The sequence below is a fragment of the Myxine glutinosa genome, chromosome 1 (genome assembly GCF_964187855.1).
Source record: "Myxine glutinosa chromosome 1, kmMyxGlut1.1, whole genome shotgun sequence".
NCBI lineage: Eukaryota > Metazoa > Chordata > Myxini > Myxiniformes > Myxinidae > Myxine > Myxine glutinosa.
In genome coordinates, this window is record NC_136261.1 from 28,697,101 (window position 1) to 28,720,341 (window position 23,241).

General features: G+C 49.2%; 1 protein-coding gene across 2 annotated transcripts in view; it reads right to left on the reverse strand.

The window, feature by feature from the left end:
- Positions 1–906: 906 nt before the first annotated feature.
- Positions 907–23,241, reverse strand: part of DPYD (dihydropyrimidine dehydrogenase) — a 136,139-nt gene continuing 113,804 nt past the window's right edge. The window contains exons 22-23 of one of the 2 annotated variants that reach the window (XM_068104645.2): positions 16,616–16,756; positions 907–1,871 (exon numbers count right to left, since the gene is read on the reverse strand). In XM_068104645.2, coding sequence (XP_067960746.2) covers positions 1,671–1,871; positions 16,616–16,756 — 342 coding nt within the window. In that variant the 3' untranslated portion in view covers positions 907–1,670. The remainder of the gene's footprint in view (positions 1,872–16,615; positions 16,757–23,241) is intronic. The other variant, XR_013621839.1, reaches the window with a different exon arrangement.

Below are 23,241 nucleotides of genomic sequence, written 5' to 3' on the forward strand. Positions count from 1 at the left end.
TACAAAACTTCATCCCATCAAGATGAATTTTTTTTCTCTGCAACCGTTGATCCGATTGACAGGAAATTTTCACCATAAGTGCACATCCTCCTGTAGAAGTTTATAATGATCATTATGACATCATAGCTCATGTGGTATGTGCGCCATCTTGGAAAAACCGAAAAACATTGCACCTCTGTATCTTCAAAAGCGCTGAATAGAAAAATTGAGACATGGCTCATTGTAAAGAACTCTCCATGGCGAATAAAATATGTTAATGATGATGTCATAGTTGCCTCCATTATGATGTCATAATTCGACAAGTACAAAACGTCATCCGATCAAAATGAAATTTCTTGTCATCTAGGGATAAATTGGTGTAGAAAAAAAATTAATGATGACGTCATCGGTCACGTTTCGGCCGCCCTATTTGTTTTAACACAAAAGCCTTAGAAACCACTGAAAACATGTCCTGGCGAGGGTCTGAAATCTCTGATTGCTCTTTCTAGTTGTTCATGCAGGGGTGAATGGCCTGACGGTGGTGTCGAGTTGGTAGAGTGTGATGAGTTGTTGTTGTTGTTGTATAGCCCTGTACAGTTCTCTCGAACAAGGCCGTGGCACGGAGACAGACAATCGATCTCCGAGGAGCGACCCAGAGGTCCCCCACATCCAGGATGGTGTATCTCCTGCTTCACAAATTCAGGGCCATGACAAATTTAGAGAAGAGAGAGAGAGAGACAAGAGGGAAAGGGCTGGTCCATGGCGCCCAATCAGCACTCTGACTGTGGCCGCTCTGCTCTGACGAATCCAGGTAGCAGGGAAGAACAGGGAATATTTGGCCCCCAACTTGCGTTGGGGGTACAACCACCAGGAAGAGGCGTCCCCGATAGTTATCTTGCGATGAGTTGTTGTTGAGAAAGAAAGGGCTAATCAGAAATGGTTTACTGAGACAGCAAATTAAGCTTTCATATTACTAGGTATACATATGGGCACGTGCAATGTTCAATATCTTCATGTGTCCCAAATCATCAATGGATGGCTGATAGATAACAATGGCATCTCCTTCCCAACATGATGACACTGCAGTCATGTGTTCCATAAGCCGTTCTTGCCATTGTGCAGAGCGGCTGTCGGAAGGTATGTGCTATGAGAAGATGTACGTGCGCCGCAGGGAAGATTTGGTGTGCTGCGATGCAAGTGGGTGTGACAGTGACTAGTTATGACAACGGTATGGTACACGTCGTGCACAGATTCTGAGGGCTGGAGGTTAGCGGTGTAAGAGCTGTTTGCAAACACTGGTGAATAGATGGAGATGATAAAACAAATGACATTCCTTGCAAACAAACTGTGAAGAATATTGGTCAACGGCACATGAAATGCTGAATGACTTCTGAAAACTATGAAAATATCTGGAACATGTTCCTCGTCCATTTCTGGCCACTGAGTATTTTCACAAATGAGCAAACCCCAATGATTCCCACCTTACGTGAGTTCGGGAAATGTTTGCTATTTCACAAACCGGAAAATTCTTCGATCTGATGAGTAACCCCTTGGTACCAAAAGTAGGTCTGCGCTGGTAGACTATTTCTGAGGATTCATTCAAAATTACATTATAGTATTTGACAATCAAAAGGATGTCATTCAATTATTCATTTTGAATCAAGTGTTTCTGCAGGAAGGTAGGTCAGACATTATGGTGTGTAATTAATGGCACGAGATGCCAGCAGGAAGTTGGGATCATCTGGAGGTAGACCGCGTCGTGGAATATGGAGAGTGCTGCGAGATTCCATGCTGATGCAGAATGTGATGGGGCAGACGCTGAGGCACAACGTACATCCAGTACAATCATCATTGACAAAAGGAATGTGCGTCTCAGCATCAAAACGAATGGCCTGCGGAGGGACAAACACACCACCTATTCAGAAATTTAATTCAACTGATAATTACTTTCTCTGTCTCTCAGTATTCTAATATAATCACGCAACTTCACATTTCTTTAAAATGTACACTTGCAAGCAAAGTCAGGAGTTAATGGAAAACGGGGTTTTTTTTTGGGAATACATAGTCAAGGCTCATGGAAGAGCAAGTACAATGAATGGAATAGGACAAAACAGGACAAAAGGAAGAGTAGATAGAGAGAGGGGCGACTCCAACAGCAGTGTTGAAGACCTAGATTAACATAAACTTGAACAAACAAGAAGAAAAAGACATAAAATGGCATCGGAATGCCATGGTTTTAGTAATTTTTCTCTACGGAGCTAAAGGCTGTCAGTCGGCCATCTTTGGACAGATGACAAAGCAAAATCTTCTGCATATATATACTCTCATGTATTGTCCTTGTGCCAAGTTTGAACAAGATCGGACAATGCATGTACGAGAAATGGATGGGGACACGTTTAAGAAGCAAAATGGCCGTCAGTCGGCCATCTTGGATCTGATCTCGAAAAAAATGACGTGCATATGTAACCCATCATTCATTTATCGGTGTGCCAAATTTGAACAAGATCTGTAAATGCACGTCTGATAAATGGTTGAGGACGTGTTCAATATCGGTTTTTATGCCTCTGCCGACGAAGTTGCCAAAGGCATTATGTTTTCAGGTTGTCCGTCCATCCGTCAGCCCATCCGTCCGTCTGTGATAGGTTTTCGATACCGCGATAAATTGAGAACGGCTGAAGGGATCTTAGGCAAACTGGGTGCAGGTATGTATAAATAGGTAAAGATGAACTGATTAGATTTTGGTGTCGCAAGGTTAAAGGCCAAAGGTCAGATGTCCTGTCAGGTAAAAATTCTGTCACCGAGCTAACTTGTGAACCAGTCGTGGGATTTTCACCAAATTTGGTATCATTATCTTCTTCTTCTATCTATCTATCTATATACTGTATATATATATATAAAAGAAAGTTTTTGTTTGTTTGTTTGTTTGTCTGCATGCGCTAATCTCCTGAACGGTGAAAGATAGGAGGAAACCTCTGAAACAAAAAATGTCGGGAAGGCCCTGGGAAGGTTATAGGCTAGGTGGCGAGGCCGGTCGAGGCCCCCTCGGCCGGGCTGGGCCCATTTCGCAATTAAAAGCTGAGCTGAATTATAGTAGTCAATCTTCTACGGCCACGAGTAAAAGCTGAATTATAGTAGTAAATTCATTCAAAAAGAACCCGGGCAACGCCGGGTGCTTTCGGCTAGTATATTTATTATATATATAAAAGAAAGTTTTTGTTTGTTTGTTTGTCTGCACGCGCTAATCTCCTGAACGGTGAAAGATAGGAGTAAACCTCTGAAACAAAAAATGTCGGGATGGGCCCCGGGAAGGTTATAGGCTAGGTGGCGAGGCCAGTCGAGGCCGCCTCGGCCGGGCTGGGCCCATTTCGCAATTAAAAGCTGAGCGCAATAAATTTTCTTCTTCTTTCAAAATTCTCTTGAAGTACAACTTATGCACTTCATAGGAATATCTGATTGCAACACATGCTTTCAAAATTCTCTCTCGCGGGGCCCGACAGAAGAAAGAACAGGGAATCGTTGATGATACTAGGCTCGTGTCAGACCTATGTACAGAAGATTAAATTCATTCAAAAAGAACCCGGGCAACGCCCGGTGCATTCAGCTAGTCTATATTATATTAGCCGTAGGTGATTCTGTCTGTCTGTCTGTCTGTCTGTCTGTCCGGGGGTGTGGCTTACTCCATTTAGAGAGTAGCTCCACCCATTCTGGGAGAGGCTTCATTAACAAATATCCACCATTTTATTAACTCGCATAGCTTTTGTTAGGCCCGTGGTGTCTTGCTCTCTCTCACAGTTTTATTTCAACTCAAATTCGATATCTCATTTCATTTTTCACAGTCGCTAACATAGTTTTGGACTCGGTTGAAAAAAAAAGGGAAGAAAATCCGATGAAAGCTTCCGTTTATAGAACGAAATGCATTTTTAAAGGCCTGTAAAATAAAGCCCATTCATTGAGTCACCCTCACCATTTTATCTCGAATTCACCATCTGATTTCATTTTTATCGATTGTTTTAGACTCGGTTTCAGCAATAATTGAAAAAATAAACGCACACACGGGAAAATGCCGAGATATATAAAAAAAATCGCGGCACGATGTATCATACACCGCCCAGCATGACACAGACAGCAAAATATCGACATATATTTAAAATTCGCTTTTTCTTTTCCGTTAAGATATATTACTTTTCCGTTTGATGACAGTCGTCACAAAAACGTCAACAATGATGCCGACATATATTTCTTCGTTCTTATTTCATTCAACATTATTATCCGGAAGTAAGGTTCACGTGTTCATTTCACGTGTGCATGGACGTGTAATTCACATATGTAAAATAAATAAATTAACAGACGGGAAATTGCTGAGAGATATTTCGTTCGGAGCGATTATACACCGCCCAAAGGAAAAAATTTCACCGAGAAACCGAGCTAATTCACCGAGAGAATTTCATTGAATTTCACCGAGTTTCAGGAAATTAGCGAGATATATTTCTTCGTTTTTATTTTATTAGTTATGTGCACGTACAATTTAAACATGTATATACATGTGGGGTGTGGGATATATGCATGTGAGACATGTGGGATGTGTGTGGGTGTACATGTGTGTGTGTGTATGTGTATATATGTGAGTGTGTGTGTGTGTGTGTGTGTGTGTGTGTGTATGTGTGTGTATATGTGTGTGTGTGTGTATGTATGTATGTGTGTATACGTGTGTGTGTGTGTGTGTGTGTGTGTGTGTGTGTGTGTGTGTGTGTGTGTGTGTGTGTGTGTGTATGTGTGTGTGTGTATATGTGTATGCATGTGTGTCAGTGTACATGTGTGTGTATGTGTGCCTGTGTGTACGTGTGTGTGCCTATATGTGTGTGTGTGTGTGTGTGTGTGTGTGTGTGTGTGTGTGTGTGTGTGTTTGTGTACATGTGTGGATGTGTGTGTGTGACCCACTCTCCCCCGTGTGCGTGATGTGGGAGGGAGAGGATTTGAGCTCTTAAAGTCACATTTTACATGAGATGTAATAACACATTTCAAACTGTATTTCCCATGTGCACGCAATGCATTCACATGTTATCAGAAGTAAATACATTGTGTAGATTACTTAATTGTGGATCTGATAAGTTGCCAGTAACCATTTTGTGAAACTGAATGTGTAGGTGCAGCATCTAACTCAATATGTCGAAATGTCACACACGTCCATGCCCGTGGGATTCCCACGGGTGACCCCACTAGTCTACTATATAAGAGAGATGTCTGTCTGTCTGTGTGTCGCCATTTTTCTCAGAGATGACTGAACGGATCTTCGCCAAACTTTCAGAGGTTCATCAGTGAGTGCCTGTGAGTGTTTTAGGCAAATATATATATATATATATATATATATATATATATATATATATATATATATATATTGTTATGGATCTCTACGTCGGCCTTCTTCCCCTTAAGAAGGGGGGATTAGTCCCCTTGTTCGTGACTGACCGACGTGAGTCCTGACGCTGCACCGCTCCCTCCGGAGAGGCAGGAGCGCAACCCCGTTCGCGACCGCGGACAAATGGAAATTACCGAGCGGTTTAGCAACTGCGGCACAAACTATTAACAAGCACTGACCCGATCCTTAACGTTGGCCAAATCGTGCCACAGGTATTCAATGAGGGAAATCACTAAAGCAACCGGACGTAAAGGAAAGAAAGGCAAGGTAGGAAATACAAATATAATTTATTACTAATATGTACACAAATCAAAGGAACCAAGGAAGAAGGAAGAATAAGAAAATAATTTACAGAAGGAGGAAGAACCAGAAGACACAGTGCAACACTAGCTTATTTAAACAGGCTTAACTTATTCCCAGGGACAAGACAGACAGAACGAACTCACTCACACGTATAGGGGTAGATGGATGCCAGGGATCGATGGTTGGGAAGGCAGAGAAAGGGCCAGGCAGATGGTAGGCGTCGAGGTCCGGCTCCCAGCGTGCGCTCCGGTCCACGCTTTTGGGGTCGAGGCGAAAATCCCGGGAAACAGCTCCGCTCCGGGCTGGCAACGAGGAGCCGGCAGCTCCACGTATTCGGCTTCACACCGGCAGCTTGCTTTATTCGTCCTCCGCCTCCTGCGTCTCCGAAGTTCTCTTTACACTCCACAGAATCTGCCTCTCGCCCAGCGCACCTCCCTCAGAACTCTCTCTCTCGTCTGGCCCCTTACGCATCTCTCTCGGTGGGGGCTGATGCATTGGGTTTTATAACCCCGCCCTCTTGAGCCATACCCACTCATCCTTGGTTGGTCGGCAAGGGCTTTCCTGGCTCCACCTTCGGATGACGATGGGCGGGCAACGCCCCTTCTTCTTCGGGCTGACCACGTGCATAATGGAGTCAAATGTAGTTGGTAATGCGGTTGGCAATGCGGTTGGCAATGCGGTTGGCAATGGAAGTTCTGGGGCAATTGAAAGGGGATTCTACCTTATTTACATTTGATGCAATCCAGTGTCAACTAGTGGGAACAGAGCCTTCAACTACATAGAATAAGGAGATAACTATTTAAGAGGGTATATGATTGGCTACGTGTTTGTATATGGAGTAACTTGGAGGACGACCTTTGACCTTTACACACGGAGGGTGATATTTACAACAATTCATTACACTTACAACAATACAAAAAAAACACAAGAATTCTCAAATCCACAACACTGCACCCTCATCCTCTAGGCACGTACTTGGGCCTATAAAACTTTAACTTTAGTGTGACACGTAGGTGTAGTTCCCTCTACATTTAACGTGACCCTGAGTGTGACCGTTTTAAAACACAAATAAGTATGTCCCCCTGCTGCATTGCACCCTACCTAACAGATTTACGCCCACAGCTAACCGAATTGCGGAATTGTCTTCAAACTACACATTTACGGTGGGGAGCATTATTTACAATTGACGCTGGTATTTACAAAACTAACCCAGGACCTGTGATTGTTCTTTTTTGGGTGGGGGGGGGGGGGGGGAAGACAGCCTGCACTGCATCGACGCACCAGTACCAACAAAGAGCACCATAAAGCACCATAAAGCACCGGAGTGCACAGTCACCACAGTTCATAATAAAAGATAAACAAACCCCTGGTGCTGGTCTTCCTCTTCGGCTCCCTCTGCTGGCCATTATTCTTCCTGATGTTGTCAACTTCATCTTCTTGCTGGCGGCCTATTTAGACATAATAAAAAGCACAAAACGTGTCCATTTTTTTATTTACGGCCCACAGGGGCCGACTATGAGTGGTTCACCTGTGGGCTTGGTGCCACGTCACCGAGGTCCGCAAGCAAGATCCTGGGCCATCGTGGCCGGTTCCAGCAGAGGGGCCATGCCCCAACCCGTGGGGTCCATAAGTGGTGCTCAGCCACAGACATGTGGTCCATAAGTGGTGCGTGGATGCAGGCAGCTGGTTGCAAGGATTCGGGCACACAATGGCGGACTCCCGCACGCTACCCTCGGTGCCCAGAGAGCAAAGTCCTCGGGTGGGAGACAGGAGAACAGAAGACAGGTGAGCGAGGGGTAAGGTCACAAGGGTACACATCAAAACAGGTAATGCAGAACGAGGTGCGTACGGAGAGCGAAGCGAGAAAGCTCGTCCATACCGTACGCCCCCCACATGTGACCTACACTACCCCCCCCCTTGCCCCTCCCCGTATTTACAAAAACCTACACATTTACAAATTCGTCACTACTGTCTCGTCTTCCCTATATCTCCCCTATACCAAATTCGTCATCACAATCCCTGTGACCAAAATTTGCCGTCACCAATTCATCATTAATCCTCATAAGGAGGGAGAGATGGAACAACAAAGCACAATGTCACACCCACGTCATGATGCGTCCCACATTCCAAACATTTGCACAGAAAAAAATAACAAAAACAACCATGGTATGGTGTGGAGCACCGTCGTTACCTCAGGTGAGTGGATGTAGATGGTGCAAGGAGATTTCAATCCTATCTACCTTCTAAATGACATTAACACACTTTACACTACCCGGGGCCTTTCCCTGCCAAACCATTGGCAATCTTACACTCTATGCGGTTGTAAGAACCAATTCCCATTGACCAAACTGTGGTGCTTCATCAATTTGGGGTCTCACTCCCCAGATTCAACTCCCTTTGCCTTTGCACAATTTCAGGACTGGGTCGTGTGGCTCTCCCAGCAGGTCTACCCACCTGCACACCTCCACCACTGCAGTTGCCTCCGAGCTTACCTGCTCCTTACCTAACCTATTTAACTGGGGAAGGCCCTCCTTGGCGCTTACCCCACTCGGTGCCCTCTCTGGCACTGGGATACCCGGGTCCGTCCTCTGGATCCTCGGGCCCCATCCACAACTCTACCGGCTCCCAGAGCCCACCTGCGGCCTCACCTGGCCGACATCCTAACAGTGGCGGAGTGCCCATTTAACTACACACACTAACAGGCCACACGCCCAGCCATTTCCACGTCACGAATGCACCCATCCAAACACCATTCTTCCACACGCACCACAGATGCCAATATCCAACCACAATTTACTTACTCCCTCTACCTAACTCTTAAACTACCCTCCCCGGGTATTCGTGATGGGGTCCATCCTCCCCATACACACCTTCGCACCATCCACTCCACTCCACAGTTTCCACCATACTCACTCCACGACTATCCATTCCATACTCCATATATTCCATACTCCATGTATTCCACACAACCATGCTCACCTGTATTTGCACACCTGGTGCTTCCTGCACCCTCCTTCCTCCAGGACCATTTGCTCAACACAACATGCAATCACCATTACTCAGTCATACACTGCTCAATACACTTTCGATCCTCAAACACACGGCATCATCTGATCTACCTGGTGCCCTCTAACTTGGTGCTCCCTGTCTTCCCTTTAAACTAAGCACATCCCACGTCGTTATCAACCATTCTAACCTCTCTATGTCCCCGACTACCTGTCCAATGTTGCTACTCAAATCTACAGTTACCTATGGTCATCTTCTCTAGATCCCTATCATTATCCTAACCCTCCCGCGGCGAGCTTACACTGCCATAAACCCCATAGCTAGTGCTCATGTGCCCCATTGGGAGGGATGGCAGAGTTGCCATCCCACCACATCTGGCATCTTCCATTACCAATTTGGCTCATCAAATTTCAACCAATCAAAAATTTTGCTTTTCCAATTTGCTACTGCTACCACCCTCACACGTCTACTCACTTGAGCCTCTCGGTGCGCCAATTCATTTCCAAAGCTCGGCTTCACAAAGCCGAGCAATGAATGCGGGTGGTTTGTTGCCGGCGGTTGGGTCCGTCCGGCATTCGGTGCAGGGAAGGGGGCTTACCCAGGCCGAGATTCCACGCACCATCTCGGCACGGAGCCGTCCGATGGCCCAATCTCGCCCTGCCGGAATGCCTCAACCACAAGGGGTCGCCGTGATGACCCTTCCGACCGGGCCGCCCGCTCCGCCTAGCGGAGCATGGACGTGACCGTTCGGAGCGAGGCCCGGCGTGGATCCCGTACGGTGGTTCCTTTGAAACCGCCGTGGTTACGATCCCCGCTGGTTCCCGCGGCGCACAACGCCCGGCACGAACCGAGGGCTCGCTTCGGCTACAAGTCGATCTAACCACTAACCCGGTTAACGTTGATGCTCCACTTGCATGCTCACACCCCGCGTTCCGTTCCTTGCTCACACATCCAGCTGTCTCCATGCTCACCCCCCCCCCCCCTGTACACTCATAGGCTTCGTCACACACCTGACCACCGCACACCTTAGCACACACTCGTCGTTCGCACACCTCACCAACACACCTCTTCGCGCCCCCTCCTCGGTCACATCCTTTGTGACAACCACGGGTGTGCTCTCCTCCGCACACCCAATCACGTGCTCCTCTACCAACTCAAGCGTGCATTCCCACACGCGCTCGACCATTCCAGGTGTGCATCCTTTCATTCCAGGTGTACATCCTTCCATTCCAGGTGTGCATCCTCTCTCACCTGCTACAACCAACTCATGCTCCGTGTCACTCTCACTACTTTCACCACCACACTCGGTCGCGCATTTACCCTTACTCTTGACAGCGCACTCTGTAATCATGCACTCCTCTGTTACACACCTTTTTCGCGCATCCTCTTGCGCACACTCTCCAGTTACACCCTCCGTAACACTCACCACAGGTGTGCACTCTTTCGTTACATCCCCTGTAACACTCCCCATCCCGCGCTTCCATGTGCCCCCCCCCCCCACCCCCCGCACACGCGCTACGACCAACTCACTCTCGACAGCACGCTCACTCCTCGGCACGCATTTTTTCCCCACACACCCCATAGTCGGACATCCTCGCACACCTCCTCCTTCACACTCTGTACCTGTCGCACACCTTACCAGCGGCCTCTCACGAACACCCGGGTCTAAACCAACACCCAAGCCGACTGAATCTCCCCGCACACCATATACATTTCCGAGTATATCGCCACTCACCTCTGCACCTCGTCGTCGCTCCTCTACCGCCACCTGCAAACTCGTTATTTGGTCAGTGAGAACATCATCATGATTTGAGCACAGACCTTGTACATATTCCATTACTTCCTCCTTTATCTCCCTCTTAGTTTCCCTCCATCTCTTCTTAATTTCACTCACCCCCTCTTCCACATCCTCTAACTTTTTCTTCACCTCTTTCATTTCCCGGTGTGCGCCCTCAATTTCTTCCTCTAAGGCCACCTTAGTCGTCTCTACGTGCGTCCTCACCTCCCGTTCTTTCGTCACCATTGCCTCCGTTACCTCGTCCAACCTCTTTGTCAACCCCTCATGTACCATCTGACATTCCCTCTTTGTCGCTATGAGTTCGTTCTTTATCTCCTTCTGCGTCGCCTTTAACCCGCCGATTATTGCAGTGTTCTTTTCCACCTGCTCCACTAATTCCTTTTGTCCCACCGTCAGCTGTTCTACTCCCCGTGTCAGGTTGTCTATGCCCCCCTGTAACCTAGCCGTATTATTTCTCACCTCTTTCTCAATACGCTCCTCACCTCGCTTTACCTCCTCGCGTACCCCCGCGAACTCCTCGCTCACACCTCGTCTGATCTCCTCCCCCATTTCTCCCATCTCTTTGGTAGATGCTGCCCTCATCTGTTCCAAATCATTCCTCTGGGCATCCAATTTGGTTTCTAACCCAGTTTTCACCTCCTCTATCTGATCTCCCATCTGTTTAATTTCCCGGGCAGTTTGCTCCCCTATTTCCCGCAATTTGCCTTCCATTGTGTTTTCTAACCCCCCTAACCCATTCTTCACCCCCTCCATCTGGTTCTCCTGGGCAGCCATTCGATTTTCCAACCCCGTTAACCCCTCCTTCATTTCCCAAATTTGATTACCCATGTCCTCTAGTTGGCCCCCCAATTTACCTTTGAGCCCCCAGATTTGGCTTTCCAATCCCCCAAATTTACTGTCTAAACCCTCAAATTTATTGTCTAGCCGTTCACTGGTACCCCTTGCTTCGTCCCTCATTGCCCCCAATTGCTGCCCCTGAGCCCTCGTCTCTTCTTTTTGGGTGTTTAATTTGGCCATTATTTGCATCATAAATACTCTCATGTACTCCGGCATCTCAGGCTCGGCTGCAGCGACCACGTGCGAAGCGCCGCCATTTTGTGCACCTGATACCCCCTCAACCACATACTCATTTCTCTCCTCCTCCCTCTCCCCCATATACATTTCCCTGGGGTCCTGGGTCGATTCTACCCCCTCTAATTCCCCAACCGGCATCCGATCACCTTGACCATCCATGGCACGATTTTAAATTTAAGATGTTAAAATAAAATTGTGGGCCACTCGTAATTTGAGCGCGCGAGGCGCGCTTCAGGTCCGAATCTCGCTCCCGACACCAAATGTTATGGATCTCTACGTCGGCCTTCTTCCCCTTAAGAAGGGGGGATTAGTCCCCTTGTTCGTGACTGACCGACGTGAGTCCTGATGCTGCACCGCTCCCTCCGGAGAGGCAGGAGCGCAACCCTGTTCGCGACCGCAGACAGATGGTAATTGCCGAGCGGTTTAGCAACCGCGGCACGAACTATTAACAAGCACTGACCCGATCCTTAACGTTGGCCAAATCGTGCCACAGGTATTCAATGAGGGAAATCACTAAAGCAACCGGACGTAAAGGAAAGAAAGGCAAGGTAGGAAATACAAATATAATTTATTACTAATATGTACACAAATCAAAGGAACCAAGGAAGAAGGAAGAATAAGAAAATAATTTACAGAAGGAGGAAGAACCAGAAGACACAGTGCAACACTAGCTTATTTAAACAGGCTTAACTTATTACCCAGGGACAAGACAGACAGAACGAACTCACTCACACGAATAGGGGTAGACGGATGCCAGGGATCGATGGTTGGGAAGACAGAGAAAGGGCCAGGCAGATGGTAGGCGTCGAGGTCCGGCTCCCAGCGTGTGCTCCGGTCCACGCTTTTGGGGTCGAGGCGAAAATCCCGGGAAACAGCTCCGCTCCGGGCTGGCAACGAGGAGCCGGCAGCTCCACGTATTCGGCTTCACACCGGCAGCTTGCTTTATTCGTCCTCCACCTCCTGCGTCTCCGAAGTTCTCTTTACACTCCACAGAATCTGCCTCTCGCCCAGCGCACCTCCCTCAGAACTCTCTCTCTCGTCTGGCCCCTTACGCATCTCTCTCGGTGGGGGCTGATGCAATGGGTTTTATAACCCCGCCCTCTTGAGCCATACCCACTCATCCTTGGTTGGTCGGCAAGGGCTTTCCTGGCTCCACCTTCGGATGACGATGGGCGGGCAACGCCCCTTCTTCGCCGGGCTGACCACGTGCGTAATGGAGTCAAATGTAGTTCGTAATGCGGTTGGCAATGCAGTTGGCAATGCGGTTGGCAATGCAGTTGGCAATGCGGTTGGCAATGGAGGTTCTTGGGCAATTGAAAGGGGATTCTACCTTATTTCCATTTGATGCAATGCAGTGTCAACTAGTGGGAACAGAGCCTTCAACTACATAGAATAAGGAGATAACTATTTAAGAGGGTATATGATTGGCTACGTGTATGTATATGGAGTAACTAGGAGGACGACCTTTGACCTTTACACACGGAGGGTGATATTTACAACAATTCATTACACTTACAACAATACAAAAAAAACACAACAATTCTCAAATCCACAACAATATATATTATATATATATTTGAAAAAAAAAAGATCGTTTTTTTGGAGTTTTCAAAAAATAATCGCTCGATAGTGCCTAAGTGTTTTTAAATTAATGACAGTTATATACAAGTACACATTCGCATAAATAAATACAAAACAATCACCAGACATTTGAACACAAATAAATCAAACAATTCCGGAAGTGTACGAAGTTGGTAGTACGGCTTCTTCTTCTTTCTGTTCAGCATCACACTTAACGCAGAAACGGGATGAACGCCACATTCACGCACCAGCAAATAAATAACCACCTTCCTCTCCCCCCCCCTCCCCTCCCCTTCCCTTCCTCCCCTATCCCTCCCCCCTCCCTTGCCCAGCAATGCCGGGTACTTCTGCTAGTATATTATAATGCAAAGATAAAATTATTTGATTTTGAGGTCAAGAGGTCAAAGATCAGTGGTTATGTTAAGTTGCAACTACTTTGTCACTGCAATAATTTAAGAATGGCTGAAGGAATCTTAGTTAAACTTGGTGCAGGTATGTATAATGAGGGAACGATGAACTGATTCGATTTTGGGGTCATGGGGTCAAAGGTCAGAGGTCATGTTAAGTACAAATTATGTTGCCGCACCAACTTGTGAACCAGTGATGGGATTTTTAACAAACTTGGTATAATTATATATGATGCAAAGATGAACTGGTTAGATTTTGGAGTCAAGAGGTCAAAGGTCAGAGGTCATTTTAAATAAAATTTATGTTGCCATGCCAACTTGTGAACAAGTGATTGTATTTTGAGCAAATTGGGCATAAGTATATATGATGTAAATATGAACTGATTGCATTATGGCATCAAGAGGTCAACGGTCAGAGGTCATGTCAGGTAAAACGTGATAACTTGAGAACAGCTGAATGGATTTAAATCAAACTTGGTACAAGTATTATAATGATGCAATAATGTGGGCGGAGACATATCGGCGAAAGTCGTGGCGCCGAAGAGTGTTGTTCTAGTTTACAACTAAAATGGCAGCCAGTCTACCAGTTAGCCATCTTTGATCAGGTTGCAAAATAAAGGGAAGTGCACGTGTGTGCCATAATGTACCAATGTACCATGATTGTGCCAAGTTTGAACAAAATCGGACCATGCATGTTCAATAAATGGATGGGGACAGTTTTAAGTAACAAAATGGCCGTCAAAATGGCCATCTTGGATCTGATCTGGAAAAACAAATGACACGCATATGTAAGCCATCATTCATTATGTGTGTGCCAAGATTGAACAGGATCGGTAAATGCATGTCCGAGAAATGGTTGAGGGACATGTTGAACACCTGGTTTTTTTAATAACTAAAATGGCTGCCAGTCAGAGAGGAGTCAGTAGAAGAAAGAGAGACCACCAACCTGTCTGCCATGGGGTAATGTCGCTACCATGGCACACTTTCCTTACACAGGAAATGTTGATGACGTCACCTTAAAAATAAGAGGAAGTGACAAAATATGAGGTGGTGTATGCATATGAATGAGTTGGTTTATTAATTCGATTAGACTTCTGAACCCATAAGTTAGTGGTGCAATTTACAAGATCCGAAAACTTTATGCAATATCGATGTCCATTTTCATGTTATTTGAAACTAAAACTCGTACCTTGATTAATACTGCTTTACTGTAACACACTCTCTCCTCTCTCCTCTCTCCTCTCTCCTCTCTCCTCTCTCCTCTCTCCTCTCTCCTCTCTCCTCTCTCCTCTCTCCTCTTCCTCACCTCTCCCTCTCCTCTGTCTCTTCCCTTCCTCACCTCTTCCTCTCCTCTCCCTCTCTTCTCCCTCTCCTCTTCCTCTTCCTCTCCCTCCCCCTCTTCCTCTTCTCTTCTCTTCTCTTCTCTTCTCTTCTCTCTCTCTCTCTCTCTCGTCTGAATTTTTAAAAACTCAATTTCTCCTTATTTGTGCATAATTTGGTGAGCCCAATTTGCCATAGATTCAGCCTCATTGCAGGAGATTCCAATAATCTTAACATTAGTTATTTATGCCTGTTGTTTGTGTCCTTTATAACGTCCTTAAAAACAGAGAGTTTCCTGTTTGGCATGATTTTCAATATTCTTTGACTGCCAAACACACAGACAGCATAAAATAATGATCTTACTCCTCTCTGCGCACGTGCGATCGGGACGAATTCAGAGCCAACGTTCTGGGAAACTACAGGTTTGTTTTCTGATTCATATCATGTTCCGACTCATGTTCAAAATATAACATTCAATTTAAATTAAATTGTTCCTTGATCATAAACTGACGTCGGTGGACAGACAAACAGACAAACAGACAGACAAAGTGAACCAATTGCTTTACCTTACTTTTCGCTTTGCACGCAATGGGGGTAATGATGATCATTGGATGCCTTCGCTACCTGCTCCATTGCACTACCTGCCCGTTTTAGCGGGCATCCTTCATCATGATATCAGAAGAGAATCAGCAACTCGCGGAGTTGCTCTTCGGGATGCTAAAGACACTTCCCATCCCCTCCCCACTAAGATAAACAGGAACCTCTAATGTCAATGCCTTTCCGACCATAAGCCATTCATCAAAACCAGCAAAGTTGCATCGGCAGTGTCACAATCAAACTGGGAAAAGCCGGAACCATAATCAATGGAAGGTCACTCAACCTGTTGGTCGCATCAAAATTCGTCCACCATATCGACTAACCCTGTGAGATCTGACCTATCGCAGGCCGAATTGTTTCACCTTATCTGCCTTCGGTCAGGAGTCGGAAGATTAAATGCCCGTGCGCACTCATGGGGCTTCTGGGACAGCCAACTGTGTGGCCGTGGCCTCAACCAAGCCGCAGACCATTTGATCACGGAATGCAGCATTATCTTCCCAGATGGATGGATCAGCTTGCAGAGATGCACATATGAAGCATTCCATTGGTTAAGAACTGATCCTAATTTTGATAACTTAGATGCCATATGCAAGAAGAAGATCCTTGGCCTAGCTAGACTCTAAGGAGCCGGCTGAAAGAAGCAGGACTTTTTCCATTAAACTTGCGATGGGATATGATAGAGATGTTTAAGGTAGTCAAAGGGTATAGATGGAATAGATACAGAATATTTTTTCAGTAGAATGGATACTGACAGGACAATGGGGCCCAGTTTAACATTAAGGAAGAGGAGAGTTAGGGACTGTAGTAAGGCGGTAGTAAGGTAGTAAGGCAGGGGGCTTTCACCCAGAGAGTGATGAATGCATACAATGGTCTCCTCACAAAGTTAGTGACAGCAAAGTCAGAGAGTGCGCCGCCTCCAAGGGAAGTTATTTTAAAATTTGGAAAAAATTAATCTTCATAGTATACCTTGATAGTGGCTCCGCTCGGGCTAATGTTGGATGTACTGGGTCTGTCTTTTTGTGACAGAGTGTGTTAAGATGGCTGTGCCTTGCAATTTTGCAGTTTTTACAGATAATAAATAAACATGTCCGGCATCAATTAATACAGGTATACGTATCAAAGAAAAGGTCTCACCTGGTATCCTGAGTCATTGCAGACCATGTAGCATTTTCCACAGTTAACACACATCTCTTCGCAGATCAGTGCTACCTTCTGCTGCGTATTGTCCAGGTCTGAGTATTGCCCGATATATTGTAGAGACTGGCCAATCACAGCCTGGGAAAAGAGGAGTCCTTATTAACCATAATTAGAAATAATATACTGTACAAGCATTTTTATCCTTTTCATTGGTCCAGAGGAAGAAATTCTTAATTCCCTGCTTGTCATCCTTAGCCCCTCCCACTTCCCCCAAACTGACCCACTGTTTGCACATTGCATTGTTATTCTGCTATTGCCTCATTCTTCCATGAGGCTCGATTTTGAAGAAGAAGAAAAAACCCTCTGTATTGTATTGCACCTAAAGTTAAAAACTATAGAAATTTGTAACTGATTGATTACTGACTGCCTTGATTATCAGCTGGGTTAAACTTTGACCCTTTCTAGAAACAACTCTCCAAACAGTGGGTCCACAACCTCGATTATGGGTCCATGCCATTCAGTCCACGAGCTCAGTTCATGTATCCAAACAGTCAGTTAATCCTGCAATGCAGTCTCACTCTCACAATGCTTATTCGCCTCTCCTCAGTCTCACAATGAAGCCTCTCCTCAGAGAAAGACACATGAAAGCCCGCTTGGAGTTTGCAAAAAAAGCACCTGAAGGACTCTCAGACTGTGAGAAACAAGATTCGGTGGTCGAATGAAACCAAGATTGAACTGTTTGGCTTCCGTCTGGCCACTTTGCCGTAAAGCCCAGATCGGTGGAGTGTTGCAGTGATGGTTGCCCTTCTGGAAGTTTCTCCCATCTCCACACAGGATCTCTGGAGCTCAGCCAGAGTGACCATCGGGTTATTGTTCACCTCTCTTACCAAGGCCCTTCTCCCCCGATTGCTCAGTTTGGCCGGGCGGCCAGCTCTAGGAAGAGTCCTGGTTGTTCCAAACTTCTTCCGTTTAAGAATTATGGAGGCCACTGTGCTCTTGGGAACCTTCAACGCAGGAGAATTTTTTTGTAGGCTTCCCCAGATCTGTGCCTCGACACAATCCTGTCTCTGAGCTCTGTAGGCAGTTACTTCGACCTCATGGCTTGGTTTTTGCTCTGATATGCATTGTCACCTGTGAGACCTTATATAGACAGGTGTGTGCCTTTCCAAATCATGTCCAATCAATTGAGTTTACCACAGGTGGACTCCAACCAAAGTGGAGAAACATCTCAAAGGTGATCAAAAGAAATGGGAGGCACCTGAGCCAAATTCCAAGTGTCATAGCAAAGGGTATGAATACTTATGTTAATGTTGTGGCGGACACGAAAGCACTGACGTGGTGACATCACCCCGCACACCAAGTGGGGATGGGCCACGCCAGGGAGAGAGGCGTGGCCTCACGATATACACGGGGCGCACAGCCCTGAGCAGCTTAGTGTTACAGTGAGCTCCTGAAATAAAGACGCTTATAAGTTACCGCTTGTCCGCTTCCTCCTTGCTCGCAAGCAGCGCGCGTAACGCCGCGCTTTACTGGTGACCCTCGACGTTGGATCTGCCGGAGCGATCCTTCCACACACGACGCCATCGCCATGGCCAACTTCATCAAACTTCCCGAATTTTGGGAGGCCCAGGCCGAAGTCTGGTTCGTCCAAGCCGAAGCCCAATTTCAGCTTCGGCGCCTCACCGGCGACGACACGCGCTACTGCCACGTCGTCGCCTCCCTCGGGCCCGGCACGGCCGCTCGAGTTGTGTCCGTCCTTCGCCACCCACCGGACGGCCACAAGTACGAGGCACTCAAGAGGCTACTCCTAGCCATGTTCGGCCTCACGGACGACGCACGGGCCGACCGCCTCCTGGATCTCCCCGACCTCGGCGACACGTGCCCGTCAGTCCGAATGGACCACATGCTGTCACTGTTGGGCGACGAAGCCCCCGGTTCTCTATTCCGGGCGCTTTTCCGTCGCCAACTTCCAGCGCAGGTTCGCCTCGCGTTGGCCGGGACCGCGCTAACGGAACCCCGAGCATTGGCAGCCGAGGCGGACAGGTACTTTGCGGCCGTCACGGACCTCGAGGCTGATGCTGCTGATGATGCTGATCCACAGCATCAGCTTACACAGCATACGCAGCATGCTGATACACACCTCGTGACCGCCGCCACGCCCTGCCCACCGCCGCGGCGAAAACCGCCACCGCGGGGAAACCCGCCAACTCCACCGGCCTCGCGGAGCCAGCTCCTCCAGCTCCACCACTTGGTGCTGGTTCCACGCCAAGTTCGGCCACGAGGCTCGGCAGTGTCATCAGCCATGCTCCTTCAAAAGGTCGGGAAATGCCCGGGCCGGCGCTCAATAGTGGCAATGAGCGCCGGCCGTTCGAGCAGCCTGCTGTTCATAACGGACACCTTATCCGGGCACCGTTACCTGTGCGACACGGGAGCGCAGGTGAGTGTCGTTCCCACCAGTACGTCAGACAAGCACGCCGCGGGCGGGGGCCCCGCGCTGCTTGCCGCGAACGGGACGCCCATCCGTACGTACGGAAAACGCTGCCTCTCTCTGCGGTTCAGAGGGCAGGTTTTCCGATGGACGTTCGTCACCGCCGACGTGCCCATGGCACTGCTTGGCACGGACTTCCTGTGCACTAATGGGCTCCTGGTCGACGTAAAGCGCAGACGTTTTGTCCAGGCCGAGACGTTCAGCTCGCTCGCTTGTGCGCTGCCCAGCTCGTCGAGCAGCTCAACGAGCGGCTTGCCAAGCGGCTTGCCAAGCGGTTCGGTTCTGGCCACGTTGGTCTGTACGCTTCCGGCAGCGGACTCATTCACCCGCCTCCTCGCCGGCTTCCCGGCCCTCACGCGGCCCACCTTCTCGGCGGGGGCCGTCAAGCACGGGGTGGCCCATCACATCCCCACCGTCGGGCCACCTGTCTACGCCCGGGCACGCTGCCTCGAGCCGACGAAGCTGGCGCTGGCAAAAGCGGGGTTCGCTACCCTGGAGCGACTCGGCATCGTTCGGCGCTCAGAGAGCGCTTGGGCGTCGCCGCTGCACATCGTGCCGAAGCCCGGCGGGGGATGGCGACCGTGCGGGGACTATCGCCATCTCAATGACGCCATGACTCCCGACCGCTACCCCGTCCCCCACATTCAGGACTTTTCCGCCCGTTTGGCAGGCATGTCCTTCTTCTCGAAGGTGGACCACATACGCGGCTACCATCAGGTCCCCGTCAGGCCAGAGGACGTCCCGAAGACGGCGGTCATCACGCCATTCGGACTCTTCAAGTTCCTGCGGATGCCCTTTGGTCTGAAGAATGCGGCTCAGGCGTTCCAGCGACTGATGGACAGTGTCCTTCGCGACTTGGATTTTGTCTACGTCGACCTGGACGATATCCTCGTCGCCAGCGCGTCCCGCGAAGAGCACCTACGCCACCTCCGCACGCTCTTCGAACGCCTGGGCCAGCATGGCCTTTTTTTTTTTTTTTTTTTTTTTTTTTTCTATACTGAATCGAGGCTCGTGAAAGAGCTGACAACCGCGAGGGAAAGACAAAGACAGCACAGGGGAACCACGAGGGAAAGACAAAGACAGCACAGGGGAACCACGAGGGAAAGACAGGACAGGGGGACCACGAGGGAAAGACAAAGACAGCACATGGGGACCGTGAGGGAAAGACAAAGACAGCACATGGGGACCGCGAGGGAAAGACAAAGACAGCACAGGGGAACCACGAGGGAAAGACAAAGACAGCACAGGGGAACCACGAGGGAAAGACAGGACAGGGGGACCACGAGGGAAAGACAAAGACAGCACATGGGGACCGTGAGGGAAAGACAAAGACAGCACATGGGGACCACGAGGGAAAGACAAAGACAGCACATGGGGACCGCGAGGGAAAGACAAAGACAGCACAGGGGAACCACGAGGGAAAGACAAAGACAGCACAGGGGAACCACGAGGGAAAGACAGGACAGGGGGACCACGAGGGAAAGACAAAGACAGCACATGGGGACCGTGAGGGAAAGACAAAGACAGCACATGGGGACCGCGAGGGAAAGACAAAGACAGCACAGGGGAACCACGAGGGAAAGACAAAGACAGCACATGGGGACCGTGAGGGAAAGACAAAGACAGCACATGGGGACCACGAGGGAAAGACAAAGACAGCACAGGGGAACCACGAGGGAAAGACAAAGACAGCACAGGGGAACCACGAGGGAAAGACAGGACAGGGGGACCACGAGGGAAAGACAAAGACAGCACATGGGGACCGTGAGGGAAAGACAAAGACAGCACATGGGGACCGCGAGGGAAAGACAAAGACAGCACATGGGGACCGCGAGGGAAAGACAAAGACAGCACATGGGGACCGTGAGGGAAAGACAAAGACAGCACAGGGGAACCACGAGGGAAAGACAGGACAGGGGGACCACGAGGGAAAGACAAAGACAGCACATGGGGACCGCGAGGGAAAGACAAAGACAGCACAGGGGAACCACGAGGGAAAGACAGGACAGGGGGACCACGAGGGAAAGACAAAGACAGCACATGGGGACCGTGAGGGAAAGACAAAGACAGCACATGGGGACCGCGAGGGAAAGACAAAGACAGCACATGGGGACCGCGAGGGAAAGACAAAGACAGCACATGGGGACCGTGAGGGAAAGACAAAGACAGCACAGGGGAACCACGAGGGAAAGACAGGACAGGGGGACCACGAGGGAAAGACAAAGACAGCACATGGGGACCGTGAGGGAAAGACAAAGACAGCACATGGGGACCGCGAGGGAAAGACAAAGACAGCACAGGGGAACCACGAGGGAAAGACAGGACAGGGGGACCACGAGGGAAAGACAAAGACAGCACATGGGGACCATGAGGGAAAGACAAAGACAGCACATGGGGACCGCGAGGGAAAGACAAAGACAGCACAGGGGAACCACGAGGGAAAGACAGGACAGGGGGACCACGAGGGAAAGACAAAGACAGCACATGGGGACCGTGAGGGAAAGACAAAGACAGCACATGGGGACCGCGAGGGAAAGACAAAGACAGCACATGGGGACCGCGAGGGAAAGACAAAGACAGCACATGGGGACCGTGAGGGAAAGACAAAGACAGCACAGGGGAACCACGAGGGGAAGACAGGACAGGGGGACCACGAGGGAAAGACAAAGACAGCACATGGGGACCGCGAGGGAAAGACAAAGACAGCACAGGGGAACCACGAGGGAAAGACAGGACAGGGGGACCACGAGGGAAAGACAAAGACAGCACATGGGGACCGTGAGGGAAACACAAAGACAGCACATGGGGACCGCGAGGGAAAGACAAAGACAGCACATGGGGACCGCGAGGGAAAGACAAAGACAGCACATGGGGACCGTGAGGGAAAGACAAAGACAGCACAGGGGAACCACGAGGGAAAGACAGGACAGGGGGACCACGAGGGAAAGACAAAGACAGCACATGGGGACCGTGAGGGAAAGACAAAGACAGCACATGGGGACCGCGAGGGAAAGACAAAGACAGCACAGGGGAACCACGAGGGAAAGACAAAGACAGCACATGGGGACCGTGAGGGAAAGACAAAGACAGCACATGGGGACCACGAGGGAAAGACAAAGACAGCACATGGGGACCGTGAGGGAAAGACAAAGACAGCACATGGGGACCGCGAGGGAAAGACAAAGACAGCACAGGGGAACCACGAGGGAAAGACAAAGACAGCACATGGGGACCGTGAGGGAAAGACAAAGACAGCACATGGGGACCGCGAGGGAAAGACAAAGACAGCACAGGGGAACCACGAGGGAAAGACAAAGACAGCACATGGGGACCGTGAGGGAAAGACAAAGACAGCACATGGGGACCGCGAGGGAAAGACAAAGACAGCACATGGGGACCGTGAGGGAAAGACAAAGACAGCACATGGGGACCGCGAGGGAAAGACAAAGACAGCACATGGGGACCGCGAGGGAAAGACAAAGACAGCACAGGGGAACCGCGAGGGAAAGACAAAGACAGCACATGGGGACCGCGAGGGAAAGACAAAGACAGCACAGGGGGACCGCGAGGGAAAGACAAAGACAGCACATGGGGACCGTGAGGGAAAGACAAAGACAGCACATGGGGACCGCGAGGGAAAGGCAAAGACAGCACAGGGGAACCACGAGGGAAAGACAAAGACAGCACAGGGGAACCACGAGGGAAAGACAAAGACAGCACATGGGGACCGCGAGGGAAAGACAAAGACAGCACAGGGGAACCACGAGGGAAAGACAAAAACAGCACATGGGGACCGCGAGGGAAAGACAAAGACAGCACATGGGGACCACGAGGGAAAGACAAAGACAGCACAGGGGAACCACGAGGCCATGTGACAAACTATGGAAAATAAGGGACATCCTTGTCCCTTATTGTGAACCTGATTGTGAACCCCGCAAAGTGCCGGTTCGGCGCCGCCATAATCGATTTTCTGGGGCACCATGTCACCAGGCACAGAGCCGTCCCCCTGCCGGCCAAGGTGGAGGCGGTGAAGGGGTTTCCGCGCCCCCGCACGATCAGAGGGCTGCAGGAGTTCCTGGGCATGGTGAACTTTTACCATCGGTTCCTGCCCCGTATTGCCCAGCTCCTGCGCCCC